Genomic DNA, 14378 nt, shown 5'->3' on the forward strand with positions numbered 1-14378 from the left:
TTTCTTTCTAGGCTTGTCAGAAATCCTACCACCTTTTGGCTATTTTCCTTAACATTTTTAAAAATTCTTTTTTTTATTAAAGATTTTTCTTACCTTTTTTTTTTTTTTTTTTTTTTTTTTTGCTATTTATTGACAAAACATATTCATGGGTAATTTTTCAACATTGACCCTTGCAAAAACTTCTGTTCCAATTTTTCCCCTCCTTCCCTTCACCCCCTCCCCTAAATGGCAGGCAGTTCCATACATATATATATCTCCATACAGTTATCTTGTTGCACAAGAAAGATCAGATTTAGAAAGAAGGTAAAAAATAACCTGGAAAGAAAAATAAAAATGCAAGCAAATAGTAACCGAGTGTGTAAATGCTATGTTGTGGTCCACACTCATTTCCCAGTATTTTTTCGCTGGGTGTAGCTGGTTCTGTTAATTACTGCACAATTGGAACTGATTTGGATATTCTCATTGTTGAAGAGGCCACATCCATCAGAATTGATTCTCATACAGTATTGTTGTTGAAGTGTATAATGATCTCCTGGTCCTGCTCATTTCACTCAGCATCAGTTGATGTAAGTCTCTCCAGGCCTTTCTGAAATCATTCTGTTGGTCATTTCTTACAGAACAATAATATTCCATAACATTCACATTTGGTACACCATTATTGATGTGTTTGTAATTTTGATCCTATTATTATTATTTTGTATCATTTCATTGGTCTTTCCATAGTTTTTTAAAGCACCTTAATATTCCACTACATTCAGATATTAATTTTTTCCACTATTCTTTAACCTTTGGACATATGAATTACTTCTGTTTCTATAGATCTAGCACAGCTTTTCTTTTGAGTAACCACTTCCAAGCTTCCTGCTTGACATCTCTTCCCCAAATGTTGTCCCACTTCCTCAGACTCATCTTCCAAATGGAACTCATCAGATTTTCCCCAATCTGTCTCTCCTGCCATTGACACTATGATCCTTCAGTGTCTTCCTCTGTTCAACTTTTCCTTCATACAAGAAAGGAAGAATAAAAGGAATGCTGATTAACTTCAGCAGTTGGAGAAGTGATTAATGAAGGAAGAACTGAAGATGTTATGAGGTTTCCAGTCTTTTTTCTTTCTTCTTTAAAGGCTCACCTTCTTCACCATTTACCACTTTATCCAATTCATTTTCTAGTCTCTTCAGTTCTCCAAGTATTTCTTGCATTCTTCCTTACATTTCCGCTTATCCTATCACTACTCTGATTTGTTAAGCCTTTGTCTGGATTATTATAGCCTCTTAACTGGTTTCTTGCCTCCAGACTCACCCCATCTCAATTTATCCATGTGGCTGCCAAAGGCATCTTTATAATGCACAGGGCTATCGACTCAGCTCTTTGATTATAGAAACCCTCATGGCTTTCCATTGCCTCTAGGGTAAAATAGAAACTTTCTCGCTCTGCTATCTAAGGCCCTCCATGCGTCTGGTTCCAACCTACTTTTTCATTCTTCTTTCTTAATTCTTTTCTTGGATGCTCTGACCAAACTGGACTATTAAATGACCTGTTGTGCACATTTGCTTCTATGTATTTGAACAGATCAATCTATTAATTAGATTTCAATCTGTTAATCCCTAATTTCAAAATCTTTCCTGATTCTAGCTAAAAGTGCTCACTCTTGTCTCAAATTCTGGATTACTTTGGAGCTCTCCTTTTTCCCTATAGTATTCTGCTTTGTATCATGTATCAGTTTGTATGTCATATTCCCCAATGACGGATTATGCATTCCTCCAGAACAGGGTCTTTGTGTATTACCTGTTAATGTTCCAATCACTTGAAACTTGAAAAAAAAAAAAATCAAGAATTTATTTTCTCTTCTTCCCCGAAGTAGGGGAAAAAAAAATACAAAAACCTTGTAACATATAAGCATAGTCAAGTAAAACAAATTTGCATATTGACTATCCAAAAATGTGTGTCTCATTTTGTTTTAGTCCATCATTTCTCCATCTTGAGTGAGTGACTTCAGCATGAGTCCTTTGGAATCAAAAGTTCTTAAAGCTTTCACATGTATTTGTTTTGATGATGTTGATGCTGTTGTGTAAATTGTTCTAGTTCTGCTTACTTCACTCCACATCAGTTCATAAATCTTTCCAAGCTCCTCGGAAACTCTTTTCATTTGTTACTGTACAATAGTGTGTTCCATTACATTTATATACCATGATTTATTTAGCCATTCCCCAAATGTCAGGCCTCCCCTTAGTTTCCAGATCTTGCCACTATATGAAGAGCTGCTAAAAAAAAAGATCTTTTTCTTTGTTTACTTTGGGTATTGGGAAGTGCCTGATAATGGTACTGCTAGATCAAAGGGAATACAGAATTTTGTAGTTTTGGAGACATAATTCCAAATTACTTCCATTTTTTTTTAAAGTTAGTTTTTAAATTCTTCTCTCCTTCCCCTCCAAATGGGAACAAAAGAAAAACAAAACCCTTATTATAAACATGAGTAGCCAAACAAGACCTACTTCTGCATTGGTCATATCCAAAGAGAAATTTTATTTGTATATACTCACATATACATATACTATATTCACACACACACACACACACACACACACACACACACACACACACACACATACACATACACACATGCATACATGTATCTGTCCCCTCTCACACTTTAGGTCTTTTATTTCTCTATTAGGAAAAGAGTAACATGTTTCATCATGAATAGTGTGGAATTGTTTGGTCATTACACTGATTAGAGTTCTTCAGACTTTCAAAAAGTTTTGTCTTTATCGTATTGTCATCATTATATAAATTGTTCTATTTCTTTCTGTTCACTGTATCAGTTCATACACATCTTGCCAGGTTTCCCTGAAAGTATTCCCTTCATTCTTACAGCACAGTATTCCATTTCATTTCTATACCATAACTTGTTTCTCCATTCCTTAGTTGATGAGCATACATTCAATTTCTATTTCTTCAGTAGCATAATTATATGAAATATTTACAATTATGTGTTTATATGTTTTTTTATAGATCCCTAGTTTTGCTTAGGACTAATCTGTCTCTTAACCTACACTCACTATTATTGCTGCATCTTCCTTCCTTGTCCCTCCTGTTTTCTAATGAGTGAAATGTACTCTGTGTGTGTGTGTGTGTGTGTGTGTGTGTGTGTGTGTGTGTGTGTGTGTGTATTCTTTCCTTGACCAATTTAGATAAGAGTGAATATTAGAATTTATCCCCACCCTTTAGAAGCATTTTCCCTAACTTCCCTTTCCCTCTTTCTCACTCCACTCCACTGTGTATTTTTCTGTTCTTTTAAGATCATCAAGAAATAACAGAGCTACTCCCAATCCTTCTGTCTAATCAGATTCTCTTTGGGATCATCTTCCCAAGTTAGGGAAGGAGTTAATTATGATTGTCCATTAATATTTAACTTTTTAATGTTCCTTTAATTAATTCCTGTTTTTGCTTTTTAAAGCTTTTATATCACAATCAGACTGGTTCAATCCATTTTCCTCCTTTGATTATACTGAGTGTTAATGGTAAGTTGTTCTTGGCTTTAAGCCTATATACTCATATGCATACATATATACATATATTTTGAGGCCTCTTTTGGGAGATGACCAATGAATCCTCTTAGTTTCCACTTTGTTTTATGGTGCTAAGGCAGTTTTCTTTCAAGACTTATTGAAATAGGATGTCTAATAAGTGCTTTTTTTGATCATGACATCTTAAATTTTTTTTTCTTGTCAATCTGTTTTCTAGCTCAGTTGTTTTGCTATGAGATTATTTTTTTTCTTTCTTTTCAGTCTTTTTATTTTGTTTTATTATTTCTGGTTGCTTTATAGAGTCATTGGATTCTATTTGGTCCATTTTAATTTTCAAGGATTTTGTTGCTCAGACAAGATTTTGTACCTCTTATACTAATTCCCTTTCCAATTTCCTCCCCACAGTTCTCATTTCTTTTCCAAATTTTTCCTTTTCTCATTTCATTTTTTAAAAATCATTTTTAAATTATTTTTTAAAAAATTTCTTCTGGAAATGCTACTTGAATTTGTGCCCAAATTGTATTTTTCTTTGAAGCTTTGCTTATAGATTCCTAGGAGACATCCTTTTTTTTCTGGAATGGCTGTGTCACCATAATAGCTTTTCATGGTTAGATTTCTTTTTTTGTTGATTTGTTTACTCATTCTTCCAACACTTTCCTTCGAATTTGATGTTAAGGGAGCTTTATCCACTACTGAATAAAGTAAGCTTTCAATACTTCTAAGGCTGATCGCTGGCAGATCCTAGTCTGAGCTCTGTAAGTTAAGTCTGAGCAACAATGGACTGAGGCTCAACCCCTATCAGTCACGAGGAAGCTCTGCATCTACAATCTGGAATTGGGTAGTAACAGAGCTGCCAGTTGGCACCTGTTCCCAAATCCTGCAGTACCAGGTGCATGTCTTCTCCCTGTCCTGCAGTGCTCCCCATGACATCCTAGTCATACCTCTTCCTCAATGTCCATAGACCTTTTTTGTCTTTGCATCTTGACCTAGACTGGAAAAATTATTCACTGTGATTTTTTTTCCTTGGATTTTACTATCACATTTGCTCAGGAAGAGATGGAACAGAGAGCTTGCTGTACTTTTTCCTGCAATTCTGACGTTCTTGGCTCCACTGTCCCCAGATTGATTTCCTGAATGTGACAGTACCGATTCACAGCTCTACTAATAGGATATCTGTGTGCCTGTTTGCCCACAGCTCCTCTGATGTTGGTTTTTGACATTTTTTTTTTTTGTCAACTTCGTCAATCTGAGACAGTGCTTTAATTTGTATTTCTTTAATTATTAGTGATTTGGAACATTCTTTTCACATGGCAATAAAGAGCTTAAGTTCTTCCCTTGAGGACTACTTACTTATTCAGATCCTTTTATCTTTTATTAACTGAAGAATAACTTTTATTCTTATAAATTTAAACCAATGGCTTACATCTTGTAATGGCTTACAAGGAAATAAGACCTTTTTCCAAAGAAACTTGCTGCAAAGATCTTTCTTCCAGTTAGCTGTTTCCTTTTCATCTAAGCTATGTTGGATTTGTTTAAAAAACAAAACAAAACAAAACAAAAAAACATGTAATTTTATGTAATTAAAATGGTCAGTTTTATCTTCTGTCACCCTTTCTATTCATTCCTTTACTTGGTTACAAACTCTTCCCCTATCCATAGATCTGAAAAGTAGTATCTCCCTTATCCCTGTAATTTGTTTATGATATGACTTCTTATCTGGGCTAGTCATCCATTTGGAGCTTATCTTAGTTTCAAGGTGTGAGGTATTAATCTAAACCCAACTTCTTCCAATCTGCTTTTCAGTTTTTGTTGTTTATTGAAGGTTTTTTGGTTGTTCTTTTAAAATATATATATTTGTTTTTATCGTTCTTTTTTTTAATGTTGAGTTCTGAATTTTCTCCCTCTATTCATTGAGCACCCAAGCAATATGACAGCAATTATCCATGTGAAATCCTGAAAATGCTATCCAGTTTTCCCAACAATTTGTCAGATAATAAGCTCTCATCTCAGTAGCGGGGTCTTTGTGTTTATTGAGCTCTAAGCTACTATTCTTGCTTACTTCTTTGTGTTGCCCCACCCAGCACTTATTAATAAATGATGAATTAAATTATTGAAAGAAGCAGCTAATCAGTAGAGGGAGAAAGTGTCAGGTAAGGGATGGGAAGTTGTTTCTTTCCGTGGATCTCATCCAACTTTTCCTCCCAAGCACTGCTGTAGAGAGGACTGGGGCTGCTAAGGCGGAGGCGGAATCCCGGGCCGAGGCTGCACGGATTGAGGGAGAAGGAGCAGTGCTTCAGGCCAAATTGAAAGCGGAGGCCTTAGCCATAGAAACGGTAAGTGGGAAGCACCTTTAAAGAGTGTCCTAAAGAAAAGACTCCCTGGTTTGAGCCAAGGCAGGAGAGAAGGGAACCTGGTTAAGAAGGAGGAGGAAATACAGCATCTTTCACACTGTATCCTTCAAACTCACATTTTCCAGGCACTTGTCCCTGGTTGGTGCAGAATAGCTCTCCCTCCTTATTTTTCAGGGCTCCACGAAATTGGTATCTTCTGGCATAAAACCCTCCCGGACACCCCACCTCCCCAGACCAGTCCTCTGTTCTGTATTCCTGGGGCAGGTGTATTTGCACTGGACCATTCCATACTGCTTCACATGTTCTTATGCATCCCAAGACCTGAACAGCGCCAGCCCCAAGGGTTGTCCCTCAGGGCCTGAGCTGAGCGCTTTCCTTCTTGCAGGAAGCAGAGTTACTTCGGGTACAAAAAGCCAGGGAACACGAGCTCGCCTATACCAAGGCCCAGATGGAGCTGGAACTGAGCAAAGCAGAGAAACTGGCTGCAGTGGAGGTTAAAAAGTTCAAGGAGATGACGGAGGCTCTCGGCTCCAACACTATCCGGGACCTGGCACTGGCTGGGCCCGAGCTGCAGGTAAGTCAGCTAGGAGAAATGAGGGAGAAGAAATGCCCCACTTCAGGTAGCAACAACAGGGACATACTGCAACACAAAGAACCGTCTTCTGTTCTTTCTGAGGGCCAGAGGCTGAGTGTCTTTGGGTGGGAAGGGGAAAAAATTGCCACTGAGCTGACTGAGAGGGATGACTTCAGACTGCTACTAGAGACAGCCCCAAGGTCCCTTTCAGTTTCAAGGTTACCTGTTATGTGTATAATAGAAAATCAGAACACCTTTATACAAAGTCCCTGCTATGTGACACTAGGCTAGTTAATTAACTCCCCTTAGCCCCAGAGACTGTTTCTGAAGGGAGGTGGTGAGGTAAACTTAAAAATTTTTATAAAGGAATTATTTTCCAAGGTCTTAATATTTTATTTCCCTATAATTTTTGTTTCCTTCTCTTATCACAGGTGAAACTGCTCCAGGGTCTTGGTCTGAAATCAACCCTTATTACAGATGGCTCCACTCCCATCAATCTCTTCAGCACAGCCACTGGGCTTCTGGGGCTTGGGGCACCTGGGCATCCTACTGAGCTAAAAAAGAAGGAGAACACTGAGCTGTAGGGACTTCTCCCCCAGCTCCACTGGAAAATTAGACCACTGTCCTCTCTGAGGACTTTTCTCTGCCTTAATTTCTGCCCTGAGGGCTTTCTCTTAGTTTTTCAATGAAAAAAAATAAATAAACCCTTTTTTTCAATGATGTTTCTCCTCTTTCATTCAGTGCCTCATTCCTGTGGATTGGGGTTAAAGGGACCAGAGAGAGGAGGACAAGATGTCTGATTCAGCAAAGAGCCATAGGAATCCCTTGTTTTCTCTTTTAAATTATTCACTGATTTTTTTTCCTTGGATTTTACTATCACATTTGCTCAGGTGTTTTTTCTAAATCTTTTTGGAAGAGATGGAACAGAAAGTTTGCTGTACTTCTTCCTGCAATTCTGACGCAATTCGGGGTAGACTGCTTAAAGGTGGTCCTAGCTTGCTTTTCGCCATTTGTGGCAGCAAAGCAGCAATAAGTATTAAAAGACCTGAATTTGAGTTTGTGTCATCCTGAAGAAGCCCCTTTCACCTTTGAACTGGTTTCCTTTTATGTAAAAAAAAAAAAAAAAAAAAAAAAAAAAAAAATTTGACCCAGGTAAGCATGGACCAAAAAGCCTGGCTCCTTTTCCTAATATATTGGGTTTTTCCCTACTCACCTACGGCAGGGTGAAAGCTACAAAGGATGCCTCTATATACAATATTCAAAAGGCCACCAATTGAAACCAGAAGACTACCTAATTTGGAGTATTTCTCCCTCTCCCCCCAGTATGCTTTGATTTTGCATTTCCAAAAATTTACCGGGGTCTGTGGTTGATAAGGTGCTGGAGGTACAGGATACTGGATGTAGCCTTGAGGGAAGGGCCCTGCCTTTTTTTTTTTCTGGCCAAAGAACCAGAATATGAGATAAAACTCTGGGAGAGATTATTTCTATTCCTCTATATTCTTTGTGCAATTAATAAGCTTTGCAAACTTATATCCCACAATTCTTTTCTCATGTTTAAAGTGGGTATTTTTAGTGATGACTTTGTATTTCTAATGTGTAGGAAAAGGCTTCATAGGTCAGAGCAACAGTGCTAAACCAGCCTTTCTGTGACTGATTTCTTTCAAGTTAATTTATGTTTTAAAATTTTAAATCCTTCTCTAGAGAAACATTGGCTTAGGGGGAAAAACATGAAAGGCTAGTCTGGATGATTATGATTTTAATCCTAACCAGTCCTCTAAAATTTTGTGGTTCTGGATCTCTGTGATCCCCAAGGCTCCCAGCTGAGATGGTGAAAAGAGCACTGTCACACACGTTTCTGATTGCCTTCTGGGTTGTCAGGTTGGACCTACCTTGCTTGGACCTCTAGCCAAAAGCAGTCCTTACTTGACTGCTACATAGGAAAGAAACAGTGCCATCTACTCTGGCCAGATTCCTTGAGTCAATTTACCTGATATTAGGCCTCAGAATGTTCTCTACAGCCTGGCACACAAGGGGTGCTTTGTAAAATTTTTGTTCTTTAAGACAATTTTATTGCATTTCTTTTTGCTCTGATCAGAAGCCATCTGGTTCATCTTCCTTGAAGAACTCTCCACTAGAAACCTTCTCCCCATCTCTCCATTTTTACAGCACTTTTCTCCCAGCTTGTGAGGCAATCATAGCTTTAGCCCACTTGTCTGGCTTTTAAGCCCAACCTTTGGTAGGAAGGAGCCTAGCAAGATTAGAATTGGAAGGGCTGAACATCTAGCTCAAAGCCCTCATGTTACAGGTGAAACAAATAGGCTCAGGGAAGCGGAAGAGACATGTAATAGGTGGCAGAGGAAATTCAAAAAACTGATTTAGAGCTGGAACGGACTATGGAGGATGTGTAGTCCAGCCCTTCAGAAAAGTAAAATGATATTCCCAAAAGTCACACAGGAGGCGAGATTTGAACCAATATCTTTCCCCTTGTATATACACAAGATGCCCCCAAAACATCTACCCCCAAAACTCCCAACTTTCCTTTTTCTCTTCCTCTGGCTGCATCTAATTTAGTGCAAGACTCTGATCAATTGAAACCAGAAGAATGTCCAACTATGACCTTCAACACTACCCTGTTGTATGTTATAGGTATGAGAAATAATTTGGACCGCTACTCTTAGTATCCTATCAAAGTTCTATTATGAGGGCAGCTAGGTGGCGCACTTCCTAGCTGTGACCCTGGGCAAGTCACTTAACCCTAATTGCCTCAGAAAGTTAAAAGTTTTATTATAAGGCCCCAGAGCTTTAAGTTCACTTGCTTCCCTCCAGGAAGTTAACTAAAGGTTCTCCACCTTTGTTTTGCCTCGGGGTGGCAATGAAGCCCACCATGGTGGAGGAAAGTTCCCTAAAATACATATACTTCAGACCAATTTTTTGTCCAATAGGAACAAGTGGCCATCTTGACACTTGGGTCACTGACTGTGATAGCTTTTTTCCTCCTGCCCAGCCTAAGGAGAAGCCTGTCCATCTTGGTGAAGAGATTCTTGCTTCACCCAACTTGTGACCCCGCTGACAGTTTGCATTAAGTATAGCTGTTCTCAAGTGTCTGGGCACCTAACCCTATAAAAATAGGAACCTGGAAGAAGGCATCTCAGATTAAGAGGAAGATCTACTTCACTAGGAGTCTTAATTTAAAAAGTGTCATGGGCTCAGAGCTCGACCTGTCTTATTGTAGGTGGGAGCATTTTAACCCACTCACAGATCTGCACAGATCTAGGGCTGCAAACAAGACAATAGCACACCCTGCCTGGCCCGGCCCAGCCCCACCTCACCCCACCCCACCCCACCCACCCTGCACCAAAGAAGTATTAGGGACCTTTTCCTGATGAGATGATGGGGAAATAATCAGGGATTAATCACACTAGGGCACACTTCTCCCCACCTTCCCCCAAAGTCCCATGGGAAAGATAAGGCCAAAAGGCGGATAGTGAGCAAAAGAGGATTAAAATACCTAGAATCATGGACAGTAATTGCTAGAGTGAAAGAGTTATCCCAGGAGATTGGGAGGAATCCTAACAGATTTCTCAGAGTAGATGGGTCTTAATCTTCTGCTAGAAGAGATAGAGCCTTTTGCAGAGGAGGGGGCGGGGGAGAGGGGAGGGTGATGCAAGCCATTTCACTGCTTCAGTGAAAGGAAGTTCCAGGAAAGTTTAGTGCTCATCCTTTCCCACTATAAGTCCAGGGAGTGAAGACAGGAGCCCGGGCTCTGATTGTGAAGTTTCCTCCTTTATCATCAAGGCCTCAGGGCCAGATTACACATCATGAGACACAATACAATAGGGAAGGATCCAGACAGCCTCCTTCCCTCCTGGGTAGTCCCCAGGGTAAAGACTCCTCCAATCCCTGACAGTCCAGGTCAGGAGGGGAATTTGGCTCCTAGTGGAGAGCCAGCCTCCACGCCATCTTCCTCAAACAACAGCACCAAGTCAGCTTGCACGGGTCCCAGAGTCTCCTGGGGCTGCTGCCAACAGCCCTCTGGCCTGGCTCCGTGCTAGGACACCCCCGTCTCTCCCAAGGAGCATGATCACCCCCAGGTCATAGAGCCAAGGGCCTCGCCTCTGTGGCTGAGACTTCCACTGTGGTCCCCAGGAAGAGAGTCCTCATCTGATGTCCAGCTGCTACCCTCATCTTGGGAAGTAGTATCACATGGGAGTGGGACAAACAACAGTGACATCCTTTAAGAAGTTCTGACAACACTGGGGGGTGGGGGGAAGGTGACAGCACAGTGGAGGACAAGCCTTGTGCTACATAAAAGGCAGACCTCATTGGGGGCTGGCATGACAGCACCGTGGGGGGGCAGGAGGCGGGGCAGCAAGAGGATGGGGCTGGAAGTTTGCTGGAAGCAGAGAAGCCATCAGGGTTATTCCTTCTTGGCACGGTCAGCGGCATCCAGGGCAGCCATGTTTCGTGCAGCAGTGACCAAGTGGATGACACTGATGAGGGACTTGAGAAATGCAAGAGGAGCGGAGATCCAGAGTCCCAGTCGGAACAGACCCACTGAACCCACTGCAAAAGGGGAGAAAACAAAGTCCAATACAGAGAGGGAAGAAACAAAGCAGAGGCGAAAATGAGTTCAGGTGAATTCACTTAAGAGGCTCAGTATCAGTATCTAGTCAAATCAGTTATCCCTCCACTCGCCACCTCCCACCCCGACAGCCAAACCTCCCTCTGGCTCCCACTGCCCACATCTAGTCCTCACATCTGCCTCCTGGCCCCCATGGGTCATACCTAATGGTCCCTCTGAGAAGTAGAGCAAGTAGAGCAGACAGTAGAAAAATTCATTCCCAGCACACATGATGAATAGCACTGGCTGCAAAAAGAAGGTAAAATAATTTGAACAGTGGGCTCACAATGTCAGTCTTTTTCTTTCTCTTCCTCTCTTACACACACACACACACACACACACACACACACACACACCCCTGGACACTCCAAGTGTAGTCTTGGGGTAAGGCCTGTACTGAGACTCACCCGGGAAGTATAGTAGAGCCGAAGGATGGGATTCCCTGTTAGGTCAATAGTTTTATGGCTCTCACTGCCACGGACCACGGAGCTGGAAGGGAAGACATGGGAATATAAAAAAGTATGACCTCTCCCACTCAAATTCCTACCGGCCCCACTTCCCCCACACATCTTTCTCTTGTTACCATCAGCCACTAACCCTTGGATTCTCTCTGGCCTCTAAGGAGAAAGGCCCATTCCCCAGTGAGGTGCCTCTAGGACTTCCTCTTTGTACCCTCATTGCAAGTGATCACTAGGACCCCTCTGTAAGTAACTCCGTCAGTGATGGGGCCAACCCATAATTTCTCAGCCCAGTGGGGTGGGGGTTGTAACCTGTGTAGGTGCAGCCAATGGCTGGCAACGTCCAGACTCATGCTGAGCTGGAAGAACATGGTGGTCCGAGGGTAGAGCAGAGCTAGGTTGACCAGCAAACACATGGTGGAACATCGATCAGTCAGCATGTCCAGCATTGCCCCAAAACGGGTTCCTAAATCAAGGTAGAAAGAGAGCCAGCAGTTTAGGATGAAGACAGTGAGAGTGAATGGACCCCACTGCTCTAAACCCACAGATGTGCAGGAACTGAAAAATTAAGGGTGCTCGTTCTCTCCTGGGCTCAGAGAAGATACAAGTCAGAAACTGCCAGTCCACTGAGATACTAGATCTCATACTGAGATCCAGAGCATCTCATTAGGATCTAGATTAGAAGGTGGGGGGGGGAGTGTTCCCTCATGGGGAAGTTAAAGCTAGATTCCTTGCTATCTGTATGACCTTTGCAATGTGTACTGAGTCTCTGTCATGTGTAAACAAACACATGGCTTAGAAATGCTGTTCTTGGTCTAAATCCTTATAACTGTCCCAAATATACCCTGAATCCAGCCCAAACTGAGGTAAAAGCAGGATAAACGGAATCCAACATCAAAGCCCGAGGTGGATAAAACGTCCCCAACCTAAAGCAAAAATCCAAAACCCGAGAAAGACCCTGAGCCGCAGCTCTCCACAAGCCTCCAGACTCGGCTGCTCACTAATCCATGGAGCTGATGTAACACGATTTCGGGGCGCCCTGATTTTAGGGGGAGCTTTAGATCTAGCAATAACCTAGGCTTGGGAGGAAACTCCCCCGCCAGTGGGACCACTGCTTAGCTTCTGCCTCAGGGTAATCCCCAGAGCAAGCTCAGAGCCCTCAGGGAGCAGACCACTCCGCCCAGGCAGAAATAATCTAATCAACCAAGCCCTGGAAACCACCTCTTCCGAGCGGAGCCAGAAGTAGCATGGGCGTGATACAATCAGGACAAGCTTGTTAGCTAGGGTGATGGGATTATAAGTCGGTGAACTTTGCCCCTAGATCTCATGACACCGGTCTGTGACCCCCAACTTTTGGAGTCCCCTTTTCAACAAATCCATAGAGGATTCCCCAGGCTTCTCCAAACCTCTTGTTCACTTCATTCCGGGTTTTGCGACTTAACAGCCCGGGCGCTCTGTGCAGCAGCTAGCAGTTAGCCGGACCCTTCCCGCTTCAGTCCTGCTAGTGCTGAGAGCCGAGCGCGGGGAGGGGTGGGGGCGGGGAGGCAGGGACCCGGGGAGGGCCCCTCGGAGAGCCACGCCAGGCACCGCTCACCTTGATTCAGGGCCCTGGCCGCGTGTCCGTCGAAGGCGTCCAAGAGCCCGCTAAGCAAGTAGAAGGCGGAGGCAGTGAACGGGCAGCTGGGCATGAAGTAGAAGGAAACGAGGGCGAAGGCGATCCGCGCGTAACCTGGGACAGGGAGAGGCGGGAGAGAACGGGGTGAATAAAGAGGCCGCGGGGAGCTCCCGGGCCGGGGCGCCCAAAACCCCGGAGGCACGGGCCGGGGAAGGGAGCACCGGCCCAAGGTCGCGCAAGTTCGGGGCAGCGCCGGCGCGGGGGTCCACTCACCGATGAGGTTGGGCACGAACAGAAAGATGTTTTCTTCCGGCATCTCGGCGAGGGAGATCTGGACGGCTTCTGGAAACGCGGATGGGGAGCGATCCCCACCTAGACAGCTAAGCAAGCCCCGGTCTAGGGCTACCGAGTCCCCGGCGGCCGCTCCGCCCCTCTCCTCTGTCCCCCGGGACACCCCGACGCCGACTCTGTGCAGCCGCTTCTTTCGCCCTGGCGCATCAGCAGCTCCGAGGTCGCAGCAGACCCCGCGGCCTCCGCTCCGGGCGGCACCCAGATGTGCAAGTCCCCCCTGGCGTCCTAGGCATCAGCCGGTGCAGATGTGCAGTTTCCGGCGCCCAGCCGGCCTTCCTCCTGCAGGGATGCAGCTCCTCTGACGCCGCTCGCTCGGGGCCCAGGGATGGAGTCAAAGGTCTTCCTCTTCACTTTCCTTCCAGTCGTCCCAGCACCGGCTGCGCGGGATAGAGGATCCTGAATCCCAGAAATCTGCTCTTCCGCCCGTGCTGACGCAAAACTGGAGGCCAAACAGCGGCTCCGATCCCTTTAAGGCCGGCCCTCTTCCTTTTCCTTTTCCTTCCTCCTCCCCTCTCCGCCGGCTTGAACCAAGTTCAGAGCGGGGAGGGGGTGACGCGCACAGAGACTAGGAACGAATCGTAAATTCAGAACGGAAAAAGGTACCGAGGAGAAGTTAGATAAGAACACTATTAACTAATTTTAATTTTTTTTGTGAGTATTTTTCTTAAAAACGAACAAGAGAGACTTATTTTACGTAACCTACACTTCAAGAACCCACCGGATGAAGCATTTGGTTCAGTCCTAAATCATCCCTTTCCTCCAACTCTGACTCATCCTCTTTTGATCTCAATTACTTTAGGACGTCAAGGTGGCGGCTAGAGGGTCAGGAAGAAGCTAGAAGGAGATGACTAGAGATCGCCCCCTGGCCCTGGGAGGATATT

General features: G+C 43.6%; 2 protein-coding genes across 3 annotated transcripts in view; one reads left to right on the plus strand and one right to left on the minus strand.

The window, feature by feature from the left end:
• MVP (major vault protein) overlaps positions 1-7169 on the plus strand; it is a 31912-nt gene extending 24743 nt beyond the window's left edge. For both annotated transcript variants that reach the window (XM_074282737.1, XM_074282738.1), the window contains exons 13-15: positions 5734-5860; positions 6264-6452; positions 6884-7169. In XM_074282737.1, coding sequence (XP_074138838.1) covers positions 5734-5860; positions 6264-6452; positions 6884-7036 — 469 coding nt within the window. In that variant the 3' untranslated portion in view covers positions 7037-7169. The remainder of the gene's footprint in view (positions 1-5733; positions 5861-6263; positions 6453-6883) is intronic.
• Positions 7170-10214: 3045 nt separating this feature from the next.
• CDIPT (CDP-diacylglycerol--inositol 3-phosphatidyltransferase) lies at positions 10215-14272 on the minus strand. Its single transcript, XM_074301867.1, has 6 exons — positions 13420-14272; positions 13126-13260; positions 11844-11997; positions 11481-11562; positions 11238-11319; positions 10215-11015 (listed from the first exon to the last, which is right to left on the minus strand). The coding sequence occupies exons 1-6, from the start codon at positions 13460-13462 to the stop codon at positions 10870-10872; spliced, it is 642 nt and encodes a 213-aa protein (XP_074157968.1). The 5' UTR covers positions 13463-14272; the 3' UTR covers positions 10215-10869.
• Positions 14273-14378: the final 106 nt, after the last annotated feature.

This window comes from Sminthopsis crassicaudata, chromosome 1, assembly GCF_048593235.1.
Source record: "Sminthopsis crassicaudata isolate SCR6 chromosome 1, ASM4859323v1, whole genome shotgun sequence".
NCBI classification, from domain to species: domain Eukaryota; kingdom Metazoa; phylum Chordata; class Mammalia; order Dasyuromorphia; family Dasyuridae; genus Sminthopsis; species Sminthopsis crassicaudata.

Bases quoted from the DNA above. Each gene is read 5' to 3' on its own strand.
- CDIPT (XM_074301867.1), bottom strand. From the start codon at position 13,462: ATGCCGGAAGAAAACATCTTTCTGTTCGTGCCCAACCTCATCG. The intron at 11,563-11,843 runs GTTACAACCCCC...CTTCCCTTCCAG, and splicing joins CATTGGCTGCACCTACACAG to CTCCGTGGTCCGTGGCAGTG. The intron at 11,320-11,480 runs GTGAGTCTCAGT...TTCTTTTTGCAG, and splicing joins GGCTCTACTATACTTCCCGG to CCAGTGCTATTCATCATGTG.